Source organism: Bombus pyrosoma, linkage group LG7 (assembly GCF_014825855.1).
Source record: "Bombus pyrosoma isolate SC7728 linkage group LG7, ASM1482585v1, whole genome shotgun sequence".
Lineage (NCBI taxonomy): Eukaryota > Metazoa > Arthropoda > Insecta > Hymenoptera > Apidae > Bombus > Bombus pyrosoma.
In genome coordinates this window covers 13828727-13851937 of record NC_057776.1, presented here as the reverse complement: position 1 = coordinate 13851937, position 23211 = coordinate 13828727, and the positions used below count along the sequence as shown (strand labels likewise).

The 23211-nt window shown below is 33.8% G+C and overlaps 1 protein-coding gene across 5 annotated transcripts; it reads right to left on the bottom strand.

The window, feature by feature from the left end:
* Window positions 1-215: 215 nt before the first annotated feature.
* On the bottom strand, window positions 216-18879 carry LOC122569027 (poly(A)-specific ribonuclease PARN-like). 5 transcript variants are annotated; one of them, XM_043729470.1, is made up of 13 exons: window positions 18719-18867; window positions 18101-18320; window positions 16090-16303; window positions 15458-15733; window positions 15100-15382; window positions 14903-15024; window positions 14592-14818; window positions 14449-14518; window positions 14324-14379; window positions 14153-14239; window positions 13868-14060; window positions 3481-3569; window positions 216-926 (listed from the first exon to the last, which is right to left on the bottom strand). In XM_043729470.1, exons 2-13 carry the CDS (start codon window positions 18117-18119, stop codon window positions 835-837), a joined length of 1728 nt encoding a protein of 575 aa, XP_043585405.1. In that variant the 5' UTR covers window positions 18120-18320; window positions 18719-18867; the 3' UTR covers window positions 216-834. The 5 variants fall into 5 exon arrangements, with proteins under 5 accessions (XP_043585405.1, XP_043585407.1, XP_043585404.1 ...); XM_043729472.1 differs by having other exon boundaries at window positions 18138-18320; window positions 18719-18866; XM_043729469.1 differs by lacking the exon at window positions 18101-18320 and having other exon boundaries at window positions 18719-18876.
* Between the last annotated feature and the right edge of the window lie 4332 nt (window positions 18880-23211).

The window sequence follows — 23211 nt, the reverse complement described above, 5'->3', positions numbered from 1 at the left end:
AAACCGAGAGCTTGACTACTTAATATTTGTTAAATAGTAAAAGAATAAGTAAAAGAATAGTAATAAAATAATTATAAGTGTTATTATATCATTAATAGATAATTCATATTACAAGTATTAAAAGTATCAAAGAAAAATTATAATCACTGATTACGAGTAGCGATGTTTATGAAAATATAGGGGGTTTTTCAAGAAATATATAGCACGACAGAATGTCGACTTTCAGCAAGTGCTTTATTGTATTAATCCATTTAGTGTTACATTTGATAATAGACTATATGTAATCTGTTATATGTATAGAAAAAATATTTCGTCAAATCGTATATTTATTCCAAAGTATTTAACAATATAAAGCAGTTTCGACATGAAACTAGATGCGTACATATCTGCGTCAGGCTATTTGGCTACATGTACAATTCACAGATCATAATACATATATTTGTACTAATACATTGTGTTTAGTGAAAATATTTGATCTCATACGTATAAAAATAAAATTCGATCAAAAATGCTAATTTACAGAACATAAGGTTAATTTTTGGTTGACGTGTTATTACGATTCACTGTTTAATTTAGCGATTAAACGAAACGAGAGGGATTAAACGAAATCATCTACATTTTTAATCGTAAATGTTTAATGCTTTTAAGTGCGTAAAAAAAAAAAGTAGTGCCATGCAAAGTTTGAGTTACTATTGTTATCATTATATTGATATTATGAACAAGAAATAAGATACAATAAAATATAGTCGAAATGTTTCAGCATTTTCCAACTTATTCACCGTCTCCCCACAGGACGATATGTTATAGTCTGAGACTTGGCTCTTGTGAATAATGCTATTCCCAAGAGTCAGCCTCAGGGAATTTCTGCTTCGTTTTTCGTGTATCACCTACGTCCGTACGGTCCTTCCGCTTCCGGCGTCGTTTCCCTGTGCACATAACAAAAATCGGTTTATGCGCGACGACATAACCCTTCGAGTTTATTAGTTGGTACTAATACTTCATTTTTAATCGACTACCTCATAGGTGAATTTATATAGTATTTCGACACACACAAACAGAAAAAAAAGAGAAATAAAACATATCACTAACGTGTTGTAAATTAGGAAATTTTCTATTTCATACAGTCATTCTTTTGAAACATTACAATATCATCATTAATATGAGACGTAACAAATGTGTTATAAAATATTCGAATGATTCGTAGACAACAAATCTTGTCTCGACACTACAGTTTTAATTCTACTAATCATTCCATTATAAAAAATAAAGATTACAAGATTGTACTTATTTTAGTTGTCAATTTATGGAATTGGATATTTCTATTATACAGGTGAAATATAAAATAATTTTGTAAAATCCGACAATAAAAGTAGAATGAAGTATTTTGAGTAATTTCGTTCTATATTTTGTAATTTATGGTAAATATCACGAGTCAGTACAAATTTTAAACAAAATTGAAATTTTTGTTTGAAAGCAGCGTAGTAGTTTGAGTAATACAATTTCTCTTATCAATTAATACAACATTAATAAGTTAACAATCTAATCACAGGAATACAGTTACAAGTGACCACAATTTCATAAATTTTGCACATAACAAAATCGAAATTGTCTTTCACAATGTATTGTCTCACGGTATGTAAATCGTTAATTACAAGGAACCTTCTTATGTAAAGTGCAACAATTCTGTCTTTTCTTTCCTTAAGTAGGATGTAAAAGACCCATATATAAAAAAGAGTGTAAAAACTTTCTTAAATAAAATGTAAAAATGTAAATATATAAAATTCTTAGTTTATAAAAATGCCTCAAAAACGCATTCTGATAAATAACTTTCCTAAAAAGCGTATATCCATTCTTTTAATAATTATTAATTGCAAAAGTCTTAAAACACGTAGTTTTATAATATAAGAGTTCTAATCGAACATCATTATGCTAATTATTATGATGTTATTATTCCACTTTTATGGCATCGATTTATATATCCGCTTTTTTAGAGTGGTCATTATTTAAATTGTATACAAAACGCCCAGCCATCGTGGATAGGCAGATGGAGATTCCCTACGGCGAAGTAAAGTGTACAAAACAAACATTTTGCATATGAGACTTTGTTTTATAATCAGTAGATGTGTATCTGGATCAAATTTCGACAAAATTCTCCTCGTAAACGAAGTTGCATATACAAACATCTTGTTCTGCATCTTTAACTTATCTTTACATGAGAAATCACCATTCGGTTCGCTGCCACGATAGTTGAGACATTTTGTATATGTCGTCACATGTAGCTTCAATTTCAGTTCCGTTGCATAATAATTGCAAGTTCTATACATTTATCAAATGAAATATTTTATGAAAACAAATGTATAAAATATTAAATACAAAAGAAAACATGATCATTAAATAATGAAAATCATATATACTAACAATATAGCATAAAACAAGGATTCCCCTCCTTGACTTTATAGTACCCAGGGCCTCTTTTCAATTAAAAAATAAATACTTTCTAAAAACATGTCATCGAACTATTTATGCTTTAAAGTAGAAACAAATTAAGTAAATTTAAGGAATTGACGATCGAGCACCAGAAACAATCAGCTATCGTTCCGTTGTCAACAACATTATTCTTCGAAACTCATGTAAAAATCACGTTTCACTTCCTTCAATCCGTCTTAATCGCAATGTAATAAAGAAAAATTATAGTAAAAACTTTTGCTAATATGATAAACAAACATTTTCCTCCGCTAAATCGTTGTTCAATCCAACTTGAATCAGATGGATTAAAGAACAATTCTGAAGCATTTTGTTTTTTATTATCTGAGCAAAACTTTTTTTTATCAAGCGCCAAGGTATTTTTCGAGTTACAGAATTTCTCTACCACTATCGGTTTCGTTTTCGATTGTTTTTTAGTCCGGTTTCCTAGATGAGGACTAGTCGAGGGGGACGAAGTTGTACTAGCCGTCTTTTTCAAGGAAAACGAAGATTCAACTGACGCTTCACTTTCTTTATACTTTGTCGAAACGGATGACTTTCTCTCAGGTAATTTATTGCTACACGAACCAGTTTGCATTGATACAGATTGTTGACTCGTGCCTTTGTTAGAATTACTTTTCTTTGTCTTTCCCGGCTTGCAGTTACGATTGTTTAATATCAACGAATTATAACGATTGTCTTTGGCCATATTCGACGACTTAGTTTCAGTATTTTTTGGAACTTCCCTCGTATCGTCTACCTTGTAATCGTTATCAGTTACCGCGTTTCGTTTCATTGTCGTGTATTTCGGTACCGCGTCCTTCTTTTGTTCGTTCTGGAAATCCATAGGCAAACTAAGGCTGTTCTTTAATCTGATTTTCTGCTCGACCTTCATTTGCTCAAATAAGAGCGTCTCGTCGGCCTCGTGATAACTACGGGGCTTCGACGTGGCTCTCGATCGTTCATGAGGATAGGAGCAAGGGATGATGGACTCTGATGATAATTCGAGGTCATTACCTGTGGCTACTTCCCAGCCATCGTCGTCCTTAGTAGTCTTCACGCCGTTCGTTGGCACAGAGTTTTCCCCTTTCTTCGGCGAAACAGTTCTACAATACAAAAAGTACCAAAATAGGCGCTATCCTCTTTGACATAACATTTTTTTATAAAAATTCTATGTCCTAAAAAGTAGACGAGTAAAATTTGTTACAAGACGCAAAGAGTTATTGGGAAATTCATTAAATGCCAAGGCAGAAATTACATTAATGGTAAGTGTACAGAGGCACTTGTTTACCGCTAAAAGTAAATACACAGTTATTCTATTTCTATATAAATTACCTTTTAGTGTAAGCTATTTCTATTTTTTCCGGCCATTTGAAAAATTTCAGAATATCAACTCGACCCATGGACCTGATTCGCATATCGAATAGTTTATACTCTATTATATATATTGAGACAGAGAATATTCGAAGCAAAGGACAAAGAGACATTTTTCTTTCGATCTGGCTAATTGACAGAACAACCGAGTCAAAGTTAGAATTCTGTTATTCGTAAACCACGCGCGATATCGTACAACCAACGTTTCTTACATATATCATTTTGCAATCATTTTCGTGCAACCATATCCTGCTGTGATGTATCTGTCTAACTGTTGTAATATGTTGAGATATGTAAAATTTTCCATACGCAGGATACTGTGCTCGAACGTTCGAAACATTTATGGGTACAAGTCACGCGTATTTGTACGCATTTCGCGATCGTGCATAAAAAGGCGTCGATCTCTCTCCCGTGTACGCATTGTGCCGATTATTTTTATACCGAACGAGCACGATTATTGGACAAAGTTTACGCAAAAAATAGATCAATTGCTTTTAGTCGTGCGCTATCGAGCATTAAAGAGTGGGAAGAATTTATTCGGTGCACGTGTTGAAGCTTGCCGCGGAAATGTTACCGCAACTGTGACCACAACTTATGAATATGCAGCATCACGTGCGTGCATGCGGTGTACATCGTCGTTAAGTATGGCTGATCAGTGCAAGAATGTCAGATATCCTGTCAACTGGGAATTTTCTTCCAATCCGTGCCTTTCGCGAACATCAACCATGTCACCAGCTGCAATGGCTGAAGTTAACGAGTCTTCGAATCGCTCCTTCTCCCCCTGCGTTAACGAACCTAACTCAGGATATATTTTGACTTTACGGTATTCGCAAGACGGAACGGCTGCGTAAATTGTGCATTTTTATGGTTGTAAATCACGTTAAGATACTTTCTCTATTCTTGAACTTTGTCGAGGCTCAAACAGGTTTCGATGAAAGCGAATACCACGAAATCGAAAGGGTTTGATGCGGACTGCTATGAATCTGTAATTAGAGATCTTTTGTTGTTTTCGTTGAAATAAACGACGTGGATTCGATACATGCGAAATAATGATAAATTATACTAAATACGACACTTGCTTAATAATAAAAACAATAATAACAGCGAGCAACAACGATGCCGGCCGAGCAACCAAGAGTTGAGAATTTTTCTCCAGAACGAAAATACCAGTTCTTAAAGAGATAGAAAAGAAATGATAAGGGAAGAGACAGTTAATGTAAAAGATGGGAAGACTTGGAGAAACTGAGAAAATAACAAGTGAGATAATCGAATGTAATCGAGAAGATCTACACCTGATTGATATCTTGGAGATTATGAATAGAAAACAGAAAAAGAATTAGGAAAAGTTAAAAATGTAAGAGATTTTTAAATAGAAATAGAAATAATATCCTGATCACCAAATTTGTACAGAAATGATTAGATTATTGTAGAAAAAATAATATTTTTAAAAAGGTGGAAAAAGCGCAGGTAGATGATATAAACGAGTATAAAGATCTTATGTTAGTGTTGTAATTGCGGCGCATGTTCGAGTTGAAAAATAAATTCAATTAGCGTATATTCGTTCAATTTTTGGTTTTATTTTCAGAGAAATAATTCATTCTAGTAAAACATGTCGTTTACGATCTCCCTAAGATACGCAACGATTCGTATACCCGTTTCATTGCGTCCCTTCCAACGGTACATAGCGAATAGTCCGTGCAAATAGTGCTCCATCTTATGCGTTGTTCCATTAAAATTAATCCTTTCGAAGGGATTGAAATGAATTCTGCAATAAAATGTTGCAATTATATATATAAAATCTTAAACAAGTAGTCGCACACAGCAACATGTACTATTAACGTCAAAGAAGAAGTAATTGATTAATAACGTAAAATGACCATATACGTTACAATTGAGTTATTCATTTACGTACGCTGTTAATATAAATTTTAGATCGCGAAAGTACAAAAAGAGTTTCTGTAATTTACTGAATTTCATAATTAAAAGGTCAACGCACCGTCAGGACGATATGATATTATTCCAGAAATGTAAAGAGGCTATCCTCGTGGAAAACGAGGAAAGAGTGTCCTTATCCTTTGAACAAGCTTTAACGTATTTTGTTGGAGGTACGATCCCATTGTCACAACCCTGGTAGCAATCCTATGAGACAGACAGATCAGACTCGCTGGCAACACGGTATTAATAAGGCGCCCACGTGCCCAACCAATTACTACGTTCATAATTCTCGTCGTTTCACGGAATGGTAACTGCGTTATAACTACAAACACAACGAGTGACTGCCAAGCATTTTATTACATCCCAGACCGAAACCTTGAACTTTGTGCAGCGGATATGTATCTCGTATCTGTGTAAACTTCCGCGAAAGCATTGAATAACAAGGAATTCTATGCGAGTATGGCTCGAATTATTTCAGGACATTCCGATTATTATTCCGAAACTAGATATTCCCATTCGCGTTCGCCGGTTAATGCATGCGAACGTGTCTCGAATCGAGACAACGTGTTGCGTGTAAAGGGATGCGAGTTACGGTCCCCATAGTTTTTCAAGCATTCGTGGCCATACGATATTATTGTCAATGAAAGCTTACAGATTCCGAAAGATCGACGATAATTTGATTAGAAGAACGAAGTGAGTTTAAATTTGTCAGATACGACCATACAAGTTTCTTTTCTGATAAGATATTCGTTTATGTTTAATCTGAAACGAGAGCCTATACGTAAACAGGTAGATGTCCTGGAATTTTCAATGATATTTTAAAGAGAGAATGCGATTCTATTTAAAAACTACAAGATGAGTTAAATTTCGTAATAAAAGTTTTCTCAAACTTCTTTCGCTCTTTATGTTCTTCTCGTCAAATTGAAATACCTGAATTGTCTTTGATATTTGAAGGATTTTACGCGGATCTCCACAACATAATTTCAAATGTAAAAAGAGGTTGATAGTATGGTAGAGAAAAAATTAATTTCCCAGAATGCGAAATCGACTCGGAAATAACGCTAATGAGGTAGCATCCCAACGAGTATACGTGCTTTGAAGAAAAAGACAGTGAAAGAAGAAAATAAATTGCAAAAAGAAAAGAAAAATTGAAGGCATGTTAAACGCATTACAGCCGCGATCCCGAAGGCATAATACAGATACAGGGGCTGTGCTCGGATACAAGATATACTAGCTGCTCTAAAGTATTTGCATTATGCATGGAAATCTACTACCTCCTGCTAGGTGTAAGTACCTTTTTCAAACCACAAACATTATCTCGACGCATGAAAATATCATCAGATATTCCCATAAAGCCAACCCATTAGACGTCAATACTGTTTCTAACAGATATAATACGTCTCACTTTTTCGCTTATTTTCCCTGTCAATCTCATGCAACCCGATAAACACGACACTTACATAAAACGCGTCTCGTTCTTCATTGGGAATGTTGACATCATACTTAGAAAATACCGACACAACATTATAACTTCATCAAAGATTTATGCCATACAGTTCAAATATAATGAAATTGATTCCATGGAATCAAACGATACAAGAACATTACGCTTTTATTAATACTCTACTAATTACCAATACTTTCTTTTCATTGAGTCGGAGAAAAACGTTCTACGTAACGTTAAAAATCATACGGTTACGATGAAACAGGTAAAACGTTACGTTGCCTCCTCGAAAGCTAAAGAAACAAAGTGTTGGTTCTTGTCTACCAAAATAACGCCTCTGACCGTGCGAAGATTACTTACAATTAGATTGTACCGACATGGCACTCGACGATCAGCGATCCTACAGCGTTATTACTGGTTTTTTTCCGTAATAAGCCAATTTATCCCGAACGCGGTTGAATTTTAATCTTTTTCTAATCTGCGGCACTGGAAGGGGCTACGTATTGGCCAGATCGGATCCACCGCTTCAAGGCAGGTAATTACGAGAGTGGTCGAGCGCGGTAACCTGTTTCATCGTGGCAATTAATATACACACGTGGAAGAATGGGACAATTTTTTTGCCGCATTAGTAATGAAACATACGAGGCATAAATAAAATTTATTGAACAGCCGCCGAACGATCGAAGTATAAATTCGTGTCCCGTGGTTCGATAACCGTGTCGACCAAGTTCGATCTGCCTAATGGCCGTTCGACGTAATAAAAATCCTCACTGTTGCTACAACGTTCGCGTCGTTCGTACCACTTGCTGCATGGTGACGAGCAGGAATTTATTGCGATCAACTCACCGGTTCGATACCGACGCAACCGAAGTAGATGTCTAATAATCTCTTTAATAAACGAATTGCCGTTGCAATAAATAACATTTAATAGGCGTGCTACGTGCGATTCCTTTCGAAGGTGGGAAGTAATCTAGCTGGGCTGAGGGTTAATGTCCCGCCGCGCCGGTTGATATTAATAGCTTAATGCACAGCCGCACAGTGATCCGCCTCGTAAATCGTCATTACTTGCCGCGAATTGCTTCGATTCGCGGGCTGTCCATTGAAATCACCAAGGTGTAGTTACGCCGCCAGATATGCAAAGTGACCGGACTCTTCGTCACCGCTGTTTCTTGCGCGCACGAAGAAAAGTTTTAATTACACGCGGGGTAATGAGATATTGCCGTCTGCTTTCATTTGCAGAGCAAATTATAATTTTAAACTGATAATACGTTGTTCGATTTGTTTTATCAACGTTCTCGGAATGCAAATGCCTACTTGCTCGATAATAAAATTATTTTAAAAGTATAATGTAAATAACATTTCCTTTTTAACTAACGTTACAAAGAAAAACTGACATAATACGTTTCACTGCGCTCCGCCTGATCCTATTTACACTACGTTAACGAGTAATTAAGGATATACTACGAAACAAGTCGAACAAAACTTGTTGCAGACGTTAACCGCACTTAACGATAATCGGACTAATATATTCGAATAACGTATGCTATGTTTATTCAATTCGAGCATTGTGAGCTATTCAATTAATACAGCAACGTTATCTTTCTATAAACAAAAATGAATAATATAATTGAAAATCCTTTATACTATCAATTATAAAGTAAGAGTGAATCATTTTTCATTCTCATATCAACCACATCCAAACCGATTACGCTACAACCAATTTTCGCGATACTTCGATAACAAAACAAACGTACAAATTTCCCTACAATCTGCATTTTCGTCCACCTTCAATCCACCTCCGCTTGCGTCAAACCGCTCAACCATAGGAACGAACCTAGGAATATAAAACCTAGAACAAACCCTATTTCAAAAGAATAATCACACACGGCCAGTCTTTCTTGGTAAAGAAGAATAAACGAGACAAGCGACAATAACAAACAGGAGTATTCAAAATTAATAAAGCACCGCGAGGGTATCGAAACTATGTCCGTGGATAGGCGCGCGCAGTCACGGCACGCGAACCAACATCGTCGATAAATTACTGGTCGCGCATGGTGTTTCCGCGTGACACGAAAGCTTCGTCCGAAGGAAAGAAGCTTCTCGTGCATACGACCGAAGGATAGCTGGGGCACTCCAGAACGCGGCACCAGATAAAAGTCGCATGCGACACAGAAGCAGTCCGCGATGGTGTTGGCGCGCGTTTGCGGAGTGATGCATTGGTACCGCCAAGTGATATATGCTTATGGGGCATGCCAGAGTACCGAACACGCACATGCACACGCACACGCGCACTCATGCCCAAGACTAGGTAAGAGATACACGTGCGTCCGGCTACGGCGTGTTCATTATGTACTTCGGCGAATCATAAAGCAGACGCGGAGGGGGAGTGAAAAAATGAAGGATTAAAGTCGCGGAGAATTTTCCGACCGGATCCGAGCAACCACGTCGGAGAACGCAAAGAAATCAGACGAGTATGCGTATGCGTGTGTTGAGGCCACGACTTTTCCGATCGATATGATTTAAATGGCGTTTTAAGAAAGCGAGATCCACTGAGAAAGAAAAAACGGCGCGCCGGTGTTCAACTCAAATTGTAATTTATACGGCTATTACCGGGCCACACGTTGACCATTATAAATTGTCGCTGTATCTGCTGGCGTTCTTATTTATAGTTGGCAAATAAATACCGCGATAATACGCCGCGGCCACGGCGTATTTGCGATTCTAATAGCCGTGCATTTAGCACGGCGCGGTACATTCGGGTAAACGCGAATGACGCATGGCGAGGGTAATTAAGCAATTACGGCAGTACAATGTTCTTGTCGCTCGGGGGAGAATAAATGTTCGCGTGCCGTCCTGGGATTGTAACGAGGAAAGTGATTTCGAATGGAATTAAATTCCTGTAACTTGTGCGCAGGCAGATGGTTTATTTTTCAGGGTGAATTTTTAAGTACTTATATAAATACTTGGGCTTAGAAATTCTAATTTTTAACGAGTTATGCTCGATGAAACGTGGATACAGTAGAAAGTAAACTTACTAGAAATGATCGATGTTAAGTATTCATTGATAACGAGGAGTATAAAGAATTAACTAAATTTGAATTTATGAAGATATTATAAACGAATAGAATTAATTAATTAACCTTGTTTATAGAATAACGATGTTTATTTAAGAAGTTTCTGACGAACCTACAGAATCCAAAATACCGTTTATCAATGAGCCGTTTGGTTTGATAAAAAATGCCGATGGTCAAGGCAGGACAAGTCAAAAAGAAAGTGAACTGAAACGTACAGCGATTCAACAGAGGCAGTAATTATCGTTAGAAATTTCGTAAAATTTCCTTAACTTGGCAAATTCAGATTTTTATGAATACAAGGAAATGAAGGATCTCTAGAGATTTGTTTCACTCCTGAAATATTAAATCATAGAGTACGCACTTCACCGTGGATAGTTTGTATATACATTTTTGCACGTTTAAATGTGCTATAAATACACGAACATCCGCAGTCTAGTTATCATTAGTAGCTGTTATGTCTTCTCCCAGGGAACATAAAATCTTTCAAATTTCTTATAGATCATCAATGTCTCCCGTCCTGAATTCTTGTACCTAACTAAATACATACTTAACGTTTTGTGTTGCATTAATTATGTACATAGCTGTCGAACGAATGAGTATCTTTAATCATTTCGTGCGACGTATAATAACGTTGATAATTCAACAGCGTAGTTACTAAACGGTAAAATGAACAGAAGAAACTGGTACAGGATACTCACCAACGAACTAGTTTGATTGCGAGCACATATGTAACATCTTTTTTTTTTTAGTAAAGAAGTGTATCCTCCGATTCCAATTTGAGAATCCATCCGCAGTAGCTGTCCACGTGTCAGATGTAACTGATTCATACGCGCGCATTTGCATTGCGGTCGCGTCCTCGTCGAGCGACACGACACGTTATTCGAAGCGTGTTACATTATTCTAATCAAGACCCTAATACCAGCGTGCTTTTGCTTTTATTCGCACGTGGGCAATGCGGCTCGTTTGTACTCGTAATGATCGCGATCGGGCAGGGCATTATATGTCGCCGCGATACGACTCTGCGTTTTCATTCCAAACAAGCCATTTTCTCTCTAAATTTTCTCAAACATATCGGTTTATATAATACGGATAGGTTTTGTTCCATTGATCATTGTCAACTTGGTCACCAATAACCATACAAGGTGCGTGTGACCTCAAACAAACAATAAAAAAAGAAAAACATTCTCTCTATTTCCTTTCCTTCTTTCCCACGAGGGATTTCACAAAAGCTTTGGCAAAACTAAATTAGATTTGGCTTATTATTTTCTAAATTATGAAGTATTATGCATCTATATATGAGTAATGGACCGTTTTAAATATTACATGGAATATCTTGACAGTACTGCGTTTGAGATATAAGGTTCCTAGTTAATCCACTGAATATAATTTGTAGAAAAAACACGATGAAGGACATTATTTTTTTTAAATCTCTTCTTGCAAAAGTATCAATATTAACTACATTTTTAAATAAAAATTAATAATAAATAAGGATATTATCTTTGATTTATCGACCAAATTGTGACCATTTTCTAACTTGCGGTATAATAATAACTGTATTGATTAAGAGAATTATATATATATATATCCGTTTTATCTATTCAGAACTGCATAACATTAGCTAATAACCAATTTCGTTAAATGTATCTTAAAATATGTAGGGTAACATGAAGGTAAAAGAAAAGACATAATTCTTCCACTCTGTCCAACTCCTACAACATCGTCAAAAAGTCAAAGTTGACATATAATTTCTCAACCATATAATAACAAGTTTCCTCGTGGAATAATTTACAACATACCCATCTAAAACACATAATTAAGAAAGTCCAAGTTACTACTTGCTAAAGTACTTGTGTCTAACATTATATGAAACAACATTAATTCCCTCTTTCGATTTCATTCGTAAATCTTGTAGGTTCATTAATCATAGCTTACAAGTCATTTTTCAATACGCATCGATCAATTTATTGATACCCGCTAGATCGATACTCGATCGGCGTATCCGATAAGTTCCGTCGGCAAGGGCGAGGAACTCTGATTTACTGGCGACTTTAGCATCATGATGATCATGAGAAGCAACGAAGTGGCAAAGGAGTGGACGAAGAAAGAAGAAGCATCGAACGAACCAAGCACAAGAGAAAGAAGAAGAGTACAGGCGGCATAGGAAGCAGGAGAAAGAGGAAGTCAAGACACGCGTGTAACAAGCGTCGCTGGCATTAATTTAAAATGAGCTCTACGACCCTATGCAAATCTTTCGTGTACAGGAAATTCTAAGAAGTCGACTATAGCTTGAAACGTTGCCTCCCTCTGCTCATCCACACCCCTTCTGTCCGCTTTGCGGCGATGCTCGCTTGAAATTATTATTGTGCACACGCGCAACTCATTCCGCAGTCTCCTATAATGCGTTAACTTCCTTCTTTTAAACTATGAAACGCTACCTCTTGCAAGCGTTTAATATCCCGCATCCCGCGACATCAACAGTATCATCCTTGGCTAACATAACTTATAACTATGATGGACTGAGCTATGCGCCGCCACTCTTTGCCATCATTATGCTCATTCATCGAAGATACCGCTGTAGATGTTCGCGACAAGCAATAAAATTAGTCGACAGAAATTACGGCGATTGAGCGAAATGCATAATCGAAAAGTAATAAATCAACGAGCCAAGAGGAAAAATAGTCGTAGCTACCGAGAAGCTGAAAAATTAACAAGGGAAACTTGGTAATATTATATCAACAGGCACAACATAGTGTAACATTGCATCTGCATAATGTGTTGCCTTATGTATTCAAAATTTGGGAGAAGTTTCATCTATATAAGATTCATACAGAACTGTGTTCTGTTTTTTGAATTATTACTAGAATATGTACATACAATCATGTACAGGCTATTCACGCTATTAGTAGTTTGGCCAACGTTTTTCTCAAACGGTAAACGATAAGTACGAGGAAAAAATGAAAGAGAAAGAAGATGAATAGTTGTAAATGAAATACGCATTCACGATAATACCTTTTTCGCAAGTGGAAAAATGCATGTTCATTTTGCAGTTGCACTATTTTTTCTTTTAATGAAAGGCTTGCCTTTTGTTTGCATAAATCGAATCCTTTTGTCATTCTACGAAAAAAAGATAAATAGAGTAACATGGCCGAAAACTGATTAAACTCAAAAATATTTTAACTTTAATTTTGTAGAATTTATCATATGTAAGACAAAGAAAACAGATACAAGGGTACTCCGTTTCATCTTTCCTTGTTTTTCATAAAGAGATATTATCGTGAATATGTAGTTCATTTATAACCATTCGTCTTCTTTCTCTTTCATTTTTCCTCATACCTATCATTTACGAGAGAAATACTGGGTACTAATAGCGTTAACAGCCTGTATATAAAGTTGAAAAATAGAATCTAAATATCACACATATGCTGATAGTGTGATGCTGGTAGTGAATATGTTAATGGTTATTCAAGGGTTGTTTAAAGTTAAGAAACCTGTGATGTAAGAATGATTCATTAAGAATAAATTGTTTGATTCTAAACTAAACTAAAAATATGTATGTATTCATTGTAATTATGCTTACTCAGACGATAATAATTTCCGTTTACGATCTCCTGCACCAACGGTCACCCCTACAGAAGCTTGATAATCAGCATACCTTTGAATCTTATAGGTATTCGTTTTACCTAGAATTTTCATTACTGCGTTAACTTGATCTCGACGGTGTAGTCCTATGTATGCAGACGTGTCATTTAGCCATGACACATGCACACCTCCTGTAACAGTTACATCAATTACATTAAAATAATAACATTTATATAAATGTTGGTGGTGATTATCGAGTAAATGAAAGAATTTTGTAACTTACCAAATGGACTAAACAATTGAGATATATCATTAAACCTCCACTCTTTCGGGAATGTTATATGTAATATATGATCTCTATTTGGATTAGCTGACAAAAAAAAACATATATTATTAACATAAGATTCACCTTAAAATATATGAATAAAAAGGTAAGATTTAAAATGATACTTACGATCTTCTCCGACAAGGTTTATGTACGGAATATCTTTCAATCTTGCTATGAGGAGTCTATAACAAAATAATAAATTAAACACTATAATAGATATGATAAATGATATTAAATGTAATAACACCTACTTGTTTATAAAAGGGTCGAGTAATGATGAATCCGATAAAACTATCGGCACTTCGGGGTTTTGTAAGGAACCTGAAAAAGAATATTTCTAGCGAAAAAAGTTTACAGATTATGTTCTTAGAACAAAATCATGTCAGTTACTAACCAAGATAATTAGACAATGCAATGAAACATATTCCAGTTATATATGCATCGTAACCGGCCTCGTGACATTTTTCTGTCAGCGTTGAATAACTTCTGTCATCGATAGGTTCCACTTCTGTAATTTTAAACGGTGATTTACTAACTGTTTCTAGCAATATACCTAAATTCGACGATGGTACATTTTCCTTGAATTGCTGCGAATGGCAAATTATTTTTGTATCTAAAATTCTATAAAAAAAAAATATCATATATAATAATCATATTTATTAAAATATAATAGTAATGTTCAGAAAAAAAGTGGGAAACTCTTACCTTGGAAATAGACTATGAAGAAGAGACTTAAATTCCAAATATGATTCTGGCAAATATCCAAAAAACTGATGTATTATATGACAGAGATCTAGTAACATATTATGACCAACTAATAACTTTCCCTGAAATAAAAATACGTATCATTATAGATTACACCTTACTTACTTGATAAATTAAACACGATTAACAAAACACACAGAATCTGCAATTTTTCTCATGAGTTTACTTAATCCAACTGCATGTTGAATTTCTGTCCTTTCTTTCTCTCTTTTTTCAATCTCCCTTTGTTCTTCTTCTTCTTTAGTTCCTAATCTTTGTACAACGAGACTACATCCAAAATTCTCCATTTTACTTTCAATCCTCAATTTATTTGGCCACCTCAGCTTTGCTTCCTGATAAACTAGTCGTCTGATAAAAGCACTACACTTATCAATCACTAGTTCTTCTTCTTCAGAAGTGATGAATTCATCCATCTTTCTACTAAAATGGTTTTCAATTAAATTTCGTTTATATTAATGACGGAGAAACGTTGTTTAAAAATAAAATTATTTTTACCAAATATCTTCGATTTGAGGCCTCTCAACATCCGAAATAGGCAAAATCTCTAATGTTTCATCCCTTATCCTTTGCTTTTCCTCCAATCGTTTGATCAATTTTTCTTCTTCGCTTGCTGTTAAATAAGGAATGCCTAATTTGAAAAGTTTATTGAAGTCGAATTCTCGCGATGCCAAAAACGACATACAGGATGTCTGACACATGAATCTCAAATCCGTAGCTGTACGGTTTAGGGGACGCGGGAAAACGTAAAAATTGTATGACCGTTGATTGTACCTAAAAAAAAAGAACGATTATATTAACACAAATCTGGAAATATATATAGATACGAACACCCCGTTAATAAGCAATCAGACATACAATCAGTTTATAATAGTAAATTAATATTATAGCTGCCGAAAATGTTGATACTTACTAACTGGATTATTAACTTAACTGAATAAAAAATTACTTTAATAAATTTTCAAATTAGCAAGAATATTTCGTACTTGAAAATAATAGGTATTTACAAAAATTTATTATATACGCTATATATTTATCTATTTAGTAAAATATTAACGCATGAAATTTTAATTTGAAAACATTTTATTCAGTTAAAACTGCAAAAGTGTTTATTAAGATCAACTTCGTACTTTTGAGTTTGTGTATTGAATGTAAATACAGAAAGGCCAAATTGTATAAGAAGAAAATCCATTGATCCTGATCTCAATTTTCCATAATACTGAGCAGGTGTGTCAAAGGCACCAGCATCAGGCCCTGAATTCAGTCCTGTGAATTCACCGTCAATGGCAAGGAATGTTCCATTTTTTATAACTTCATCCAATTCCACAAGGACTTCTTCAAAATCTGTAAAAATTTTCAAAACTTTACTTGTATCAAACATTGCATTGATATTAGTTACTTTATTTATATCCTACTTTATATATATTCGTGATGATTGAGAGAGGAATTTTTAGAGTTATTTATAGAATCATTATTAATTATTGATAACATTTATTATTACATTATAATAACTATCAATTAAGTATAACAACAAGGACGCATCTTTTTCATTTATGATAAATTATTATATGTATATATTAAATTTAAGTATAAAACTAGAAAACATATATTTATTTGAAACATAGTAGTAATTCAATTTCGCGCTAATATACGGAAGGGACGTCTTCAGTGATCAAAGGTTGGTAGCATGTAGTGCTTTTAGGATTTTCAAATCTAACGCAATGGTTTGCGACACAGTGCGATAGTTATTGTTAAATTAGTGTAATAAATAAATAATTAATCACTACACTATGTTATTTTTATAGTATTCTATGCAAAATAGTATTATGCATAAATAATTGTGACGAAATTCATGATGCGACGTTATAAAATGAATTCGACATTGCGTCCAGATGTAATACAGAAGCGCGGGATTTCTCCGAAAAGAAGATAACGCAAATTTTCAAATTGTGAAATATATATATGCATAAACTATATTTTCATTTTCATATAAAGATTTTGTTTGCACACGTACACCACATATACTTAGAAAATAACATTCAACATTTAGTAAAGTAAATACTCGAGAATTTTTTCATTTCAAATAATTCCAACTAAAGATAAAGTAATAGCAGGCTCTGATCTGACTTGATCATTGTCATTGGAGAAAATTTATAAATAATGTTAATTTGAAGAATATCGCAATTTAACTTAGATAATAAATAAAAAGTCATTCATAAATATAACACAAAATAAATTATATGAATTATTGAAACAATTTAATGAAAAAATAGAAGAATCACATTGAAAGTAATAGCTGTATAGCTATATTAACCACTTCAATGCTCTAACGATACACTTAATAGATATAATCTTTTCTTCTTATCTAAATATACTTAATAAACTTATATCCATGCAACAAGACATATTTAAAATAAAAATATTCTTTTGCAATAATAACAATTTTTCTTGCTTAAATTTTGAAATATACAGATTGTGTAACCAACGTATCTATTTGTGATTAGTTTGATATTTTGAGAATAAAGATAATTAGCAATAGCTAATGATGCATATATATAAACAAAAAATAAAATTACATATAATACAATGTCAAGATATTTCGGATAAGCATAGTATTGAAAAATATTTTATTCACAGTTACTATTTAAATACTTTTTAATTAATACTTATAATAGGAAATGGATCAGGCTATGAAGTGAAGAAAGCCATATTAATATAAAACATTAAACTTATATTTTCAGTTCTCGCAAATATATAAATTAAATTGAATCAAAGATTATAATATTCATATTTTCATTGTTTTAGCTACACTATATCAGTATGACGTTCGTATTATTTATAGATAATTATCTAAGTCTAACCTTATATAACTCTAACATAACTATATATCTTCCTTTTATATAGATGACATATAGTATATTGCCTAGTATATTAAATTCGGTTAATAGAGTTTATTATTTGCAATGATATTTTAGAAATACACAGTTATACAGAAATAGGTAAATAGTATTATATTGGGAGATTGATTGTTAAATTTTTCATGGATATATATATATGTATGTATAGCTTACAACATTGTTTTTATAATATTACAATGTTATAATATCATTATGATAATGTTATTGTAATACTGTACATTACTTTGATTTCTTTCCTGCATACTGTGATTGACGCTTACATTGCTGGATACTGCTGAACTCTTGCGATTGCAATGCGTTTTGTTAAAAATATAATATTTTCTACCATGAGTTCACAATAATTCCATCTCCAGAACTTTGTTTATTGCGCCAATTACATCTCAATAAACACTGTAATTTACTATATCCACTCCAAATCACACAAAACATCATAACCTAAAAAGCTGTAGATTACTTTTAAACAATCATATTAGTTATCAAGAGATATAAAAAACACAATATTATATAAAATGTTTCCACCAAAAGTTTATATATGTAATATTGCAATTTCATAAAGTAGTTACAAAATTTTGTCAAAATGTATGCAGCAACAATAGTCACGTGAGAAAGACAAATTTTGTTTTATGCTCTAATTTAATCTTTTCCTGATAACTGTTCACATTTTCACACGTTTAATTTTAAATAGACAACGTGTTCGTGTATAGAATCTTCATATTATAAATTAATTATAGAGAAACTACAATATCATAAATATAATTATAAATGTAATAATTATAAATAATCCCACTCTCAATCATCATAAAAGCCGACAGTATAATGTTTATTTTTTACGACTACTCACTCAAAGAAGTCACTTCCATCTTTTTTTAACCTTGCTCTTACTTATCTATACTGAACTTACAACGGACATCTTCTATTTCTTTCCCGGAACTGAAATTAGACGCGAAAATTAACGGGGTCCATCGATCCTACACGATCTTCTAGTAGTTGATCACATTAAGTAAGTAAATTAGAATGAGGACTCTATAGATGAAAACAACATCATACCTGGATTGCCATCTAGAGTAGAACTAATATACTATTTTCTCACGCTGCGTTTATTATGCTTGAAAACCTAACGTAACCTAACTACCGACGAGGTACAGAGTATATGGTACATCACGGATCTGATACTTAATGCTTTTTTGTGTCCCACATTTTTCAGGTCATCATTTTCGTGCCTCATGTGACGTTATCGACTCTGTATAGTACTAGCATAGACGAGATCTCGCTTGTGATACTAATTTGAATGAAAAGTCTTTTATGAAACTCCGTATGATATAATGAGTAAAATATAGAATAGCACATCTAATGATCGAATAATCGCAATAAAGTATAGAATTTTATATTTCTACAATACTTCAAACAGCACTATATACTATCAGAGAGGAAATTTCCTCTTTCCTACATAGCTTTTAGAAATATTTGATCCGTATGTTTAGTAATTCAAAATTTTTAACCATTAGTGTTATTATTTGTCTATTTATATTTTTCTTTTATAAAAAATAAATAAATATGCTATTAGAAATGGTACTCGATAAAAGATATTTCTATACTAATATCTTTTACTAATGATGAAAGTTATTTACTACTATTATTTAATAAAGTTGAGCATGTATATAATTTTTGTTTAGCTTCAAACATGTCAAAAGCATGATAACCAAATACAGATATAAGAAAATAAGAAAACATTTTCGAAATATGAATGTATAATATCATTGAATTTCAATAAAAATAAAAAATTGAATTAACGTACGAAGGATCAGAATTACGTCACTGCTCCTGTAATATTCAGTCACTGTACAATCAGGCAATATGTTTCTTCATCTCCTATCGGAGAGTACCGTTAAAGGTTTGTTTATATATTAAAACATGAATATAGGTACCACTAACGAGAAAAGAAGAGACATATCAGGCAATCTATAGTCGAATTCTAGAACTAAAGTCACACGATATATACATTTCACGTGACCACACTCATAAGTAACATTCCCTTATCTACGTTATTATTGATACATTGTTGATATTATTGTAATATCACCCATAGAATTGTACTTATTGTATGTAACTAAAAAGTGATTTTCACTTTATACTAATGGGAAACTATTTTAAGATTTACTACTTATTTTCATATATTCAATAGACAGGATTGTTTGTTTTAAACAGGAATAGACATCTAGATCATTCTATGATAATGGACAATTGCATATCATGAACGTTTTATGAAACCATATAACGCATTCCTAAAATAGCGTGCAAGAAAATCTATTCGAATAAAATTTAAGATAAATTGTATCCGATCAATCCTATAGCGAAATAACCGGATAGATTGTTCCAATGGGGCTGGAATCTTGGTACAATACTTTCACACGTATATCGTCCTGTTCACCTTAAGCTTGAAAAATTCCGCTTTCTTTCCGACGAATCATTCAACTGGTAATTCTCTGAAATAAAAAGCACTTAACGATCTTTCAAAATGATTTGTACAGGTGTCGCAACGCTTCTCCTTAAAATGCAATTTATCTAAAGTAAGTCTACGTTTCCAGAGTTTGCGATCTTACATCGTAAATCACACTTGAGATATGAACAGAACATACTACTGTTAAGTACATAGTAACTACATTTCGATATCTTAAGCAACTTTTATATTAAATTATAAAATATTTTTTAATCATGTAGGAACAGAGAAACTAATACATGAATTTTTTAACGATGGGAAATTACGAATAATTTCCTTTAATTTTGTATGTTACGAAATTGTCTTTTTAGTTTTGAAATATGGAATCTAGTTACCCAAGATCTCAAGAATTATATTAGGTATATTCTGTAGTTTGGAGTGTGTATGGACTCTATGAAGATAATGTTTGAGGATAATATTTATTTGAAAATATCCTAGTTTCCATAAATACAATGAATTTTTACAATTTGCAGCAAATAACAAAGCGGTAATGTGAATCAAATCGACCACACTTTTTCCACATTTACATTCGTTTAACTCTGTTCACTTCGTTCTTATTTTCAAACGTAGTAATAAATAATTTTCTAAATAATCGTCAACATTGCGCTAACACGATCTTAATACCACTGATATCTTCCACCGAAGTAGACAAGAACAAGACAATTCTATTTCTTAAAAGAATTCTAGTATATGATGAAATAAGTAAGCGGAAATAGAATCCAATCATATCGGCAAACAATTTGCAGTGATAACAAGCGGAGGTTCCTCAATCCGTTACTTCCGCACCAGAACTAATTAAAGCGAATTGAAAGGTAATTGAATTAAGCTTTCAATCGTTATCTCCTCGATGTGTTCCCGGCTCGTGGACTGCGATTCGCTTCCTTCAAATGGTTGGCCGAACGGGAAGATTGGAAGAACAATACTTCGAAATAAAAGCGAAGGACAAGATTCGAAGGATCCAATTTAGAACGGAATACGCCTATTCGAGGTTCTGCACAATGCCAATTTCTTTCCTTCCCAGAGGGTTTGACCGTTTTTGGGGCGGATAATAGTTTCTGATTAAATTTCCGCCTGTGTTTGTCATTCATTATTAATTATGAACCAGCTTGGCAAAACATATTACGTTCCTGGATATCGGTGAAGATTAATAACTTAATCAGGATATTACTTTCTTAATTAGAAAAAATTTCCTTTAATTATGAAAATAATTAACCGAGAAGCTTATGACAAGAACCACCCTTGGTCGCGTATTTTTTCAAGAAAGCAAACCAATATTTTAGCATCTTTAATTTTTATTCTAGGTAATTCAATTTCTGAAAATAAAACATTCATCGTGTTAGATTTTGGAATTCAAATTCGATATGTTGTGAATCCAGCTTCTCGCTACTAGAACGTATTATTCATCATATTGTTCGTTCAATTCTACGAAAAGAAATTAGATATTCTATAAATTGTATGACATTGTTGGATGCCAGCTTGTCGAGACAAGCTGGAATTATGTCATCGCCCTGTCACTAGCAACAAACACTCATTTCTATGTCTATATAAACAAGAACGCGTCACGACGAATGATCAAAATCCTAATCCTTAATCATTCGGAACCTTTTCCCTAGCTCCTTCCACGCCATCTCCTTTCCCCAGTACTTTCCACATAATTTTCCCACCCATGCATCTATATATGTATGTGTATACATATACCTGCGAACAATTGTAAAGTGTTGCAATTCGTTCTATCACGTAGAATCTAACAATATATTAGAAAAAAATTAAAGATGGATATTTCTTAATATTTTGAAATTCTTCTGGCAATCGGAATTCTTCCGGGATCGTTGTTCTCTTGTCTTAGGTTTCAAATTATTTGACCGTCGTATAATTTACTGGCTTTGCGAAACGTGATTACGATCAATGAAAGGTTTAATACCTTGTAAGAAGCTCTCGATAGCTTCGAGTATCCTACAGCCGCAGCGCATTATTTTCATTCGAGCTGTTTGAAGATATCGGGGGTCCCTGCCACCCTAATGCCGTTACTTGAGGTTCTATCGGGTGTCCGTAATTTATATGACCACTCGAAAGAAAAGTTGCGCAAGGTCCCGTAGCCGATAAGGAGCCATTTTTCATTTTGCCTACGCAAGACCGACGAAAGCCAGTCGGTTGAAGGTACTGGCAATAAGAAAAAGAAAAAGAAAAGGACCACCCTTCGAGATTTCGCACCATTGCCAGAGGGTTGAACCATTTCCTGGGACTTAATTTCATTGTACCCCCCGTCGACAGTTATTCTTATTATTTTTCTCCTTCGCTCCCTAAATCATCAATTTTCCTTATTAGCTGTATTCCTGATTAGGAAAATACCCTTCTCCACGAACTGTTTCTCGTGAGATATTTCTGCAGCAATCTAATAGCGTCATGGTACCAACCAACCGCTGTAATTCCCCACTGAAATGATCTGGAAAAATTAATGGGTTAATAAAAGTACGCGGAACCGCGAAGAAAAAGTCGTAAGATTCGTCGATCCGATCCAGTGGTCAGGTGTATCTGCAAGCGATTTTTTAAATCATTTGATTTCCAATTTTCTAGAAGTCATGGCTATGTGGTTTGTTTCAATAAATAGCAATCCATTCGTATGTAGCGTTGTGTAAAATATAATTTAGAAATTAGTTGCTTATTGCCAGCTTTCGTTCCATCTTTGAGAAGATATACGTACTTGTGTGTAAATAAATGAATGTATCTTAGATAAAGTATTGCAATGGTTTGTTTTAATGATGTATAGACTATAGTCATCAATTCTAATGAAAATTACAAGCGACCCGTTTTATTTCCAAAATATCATTTTATGGTAG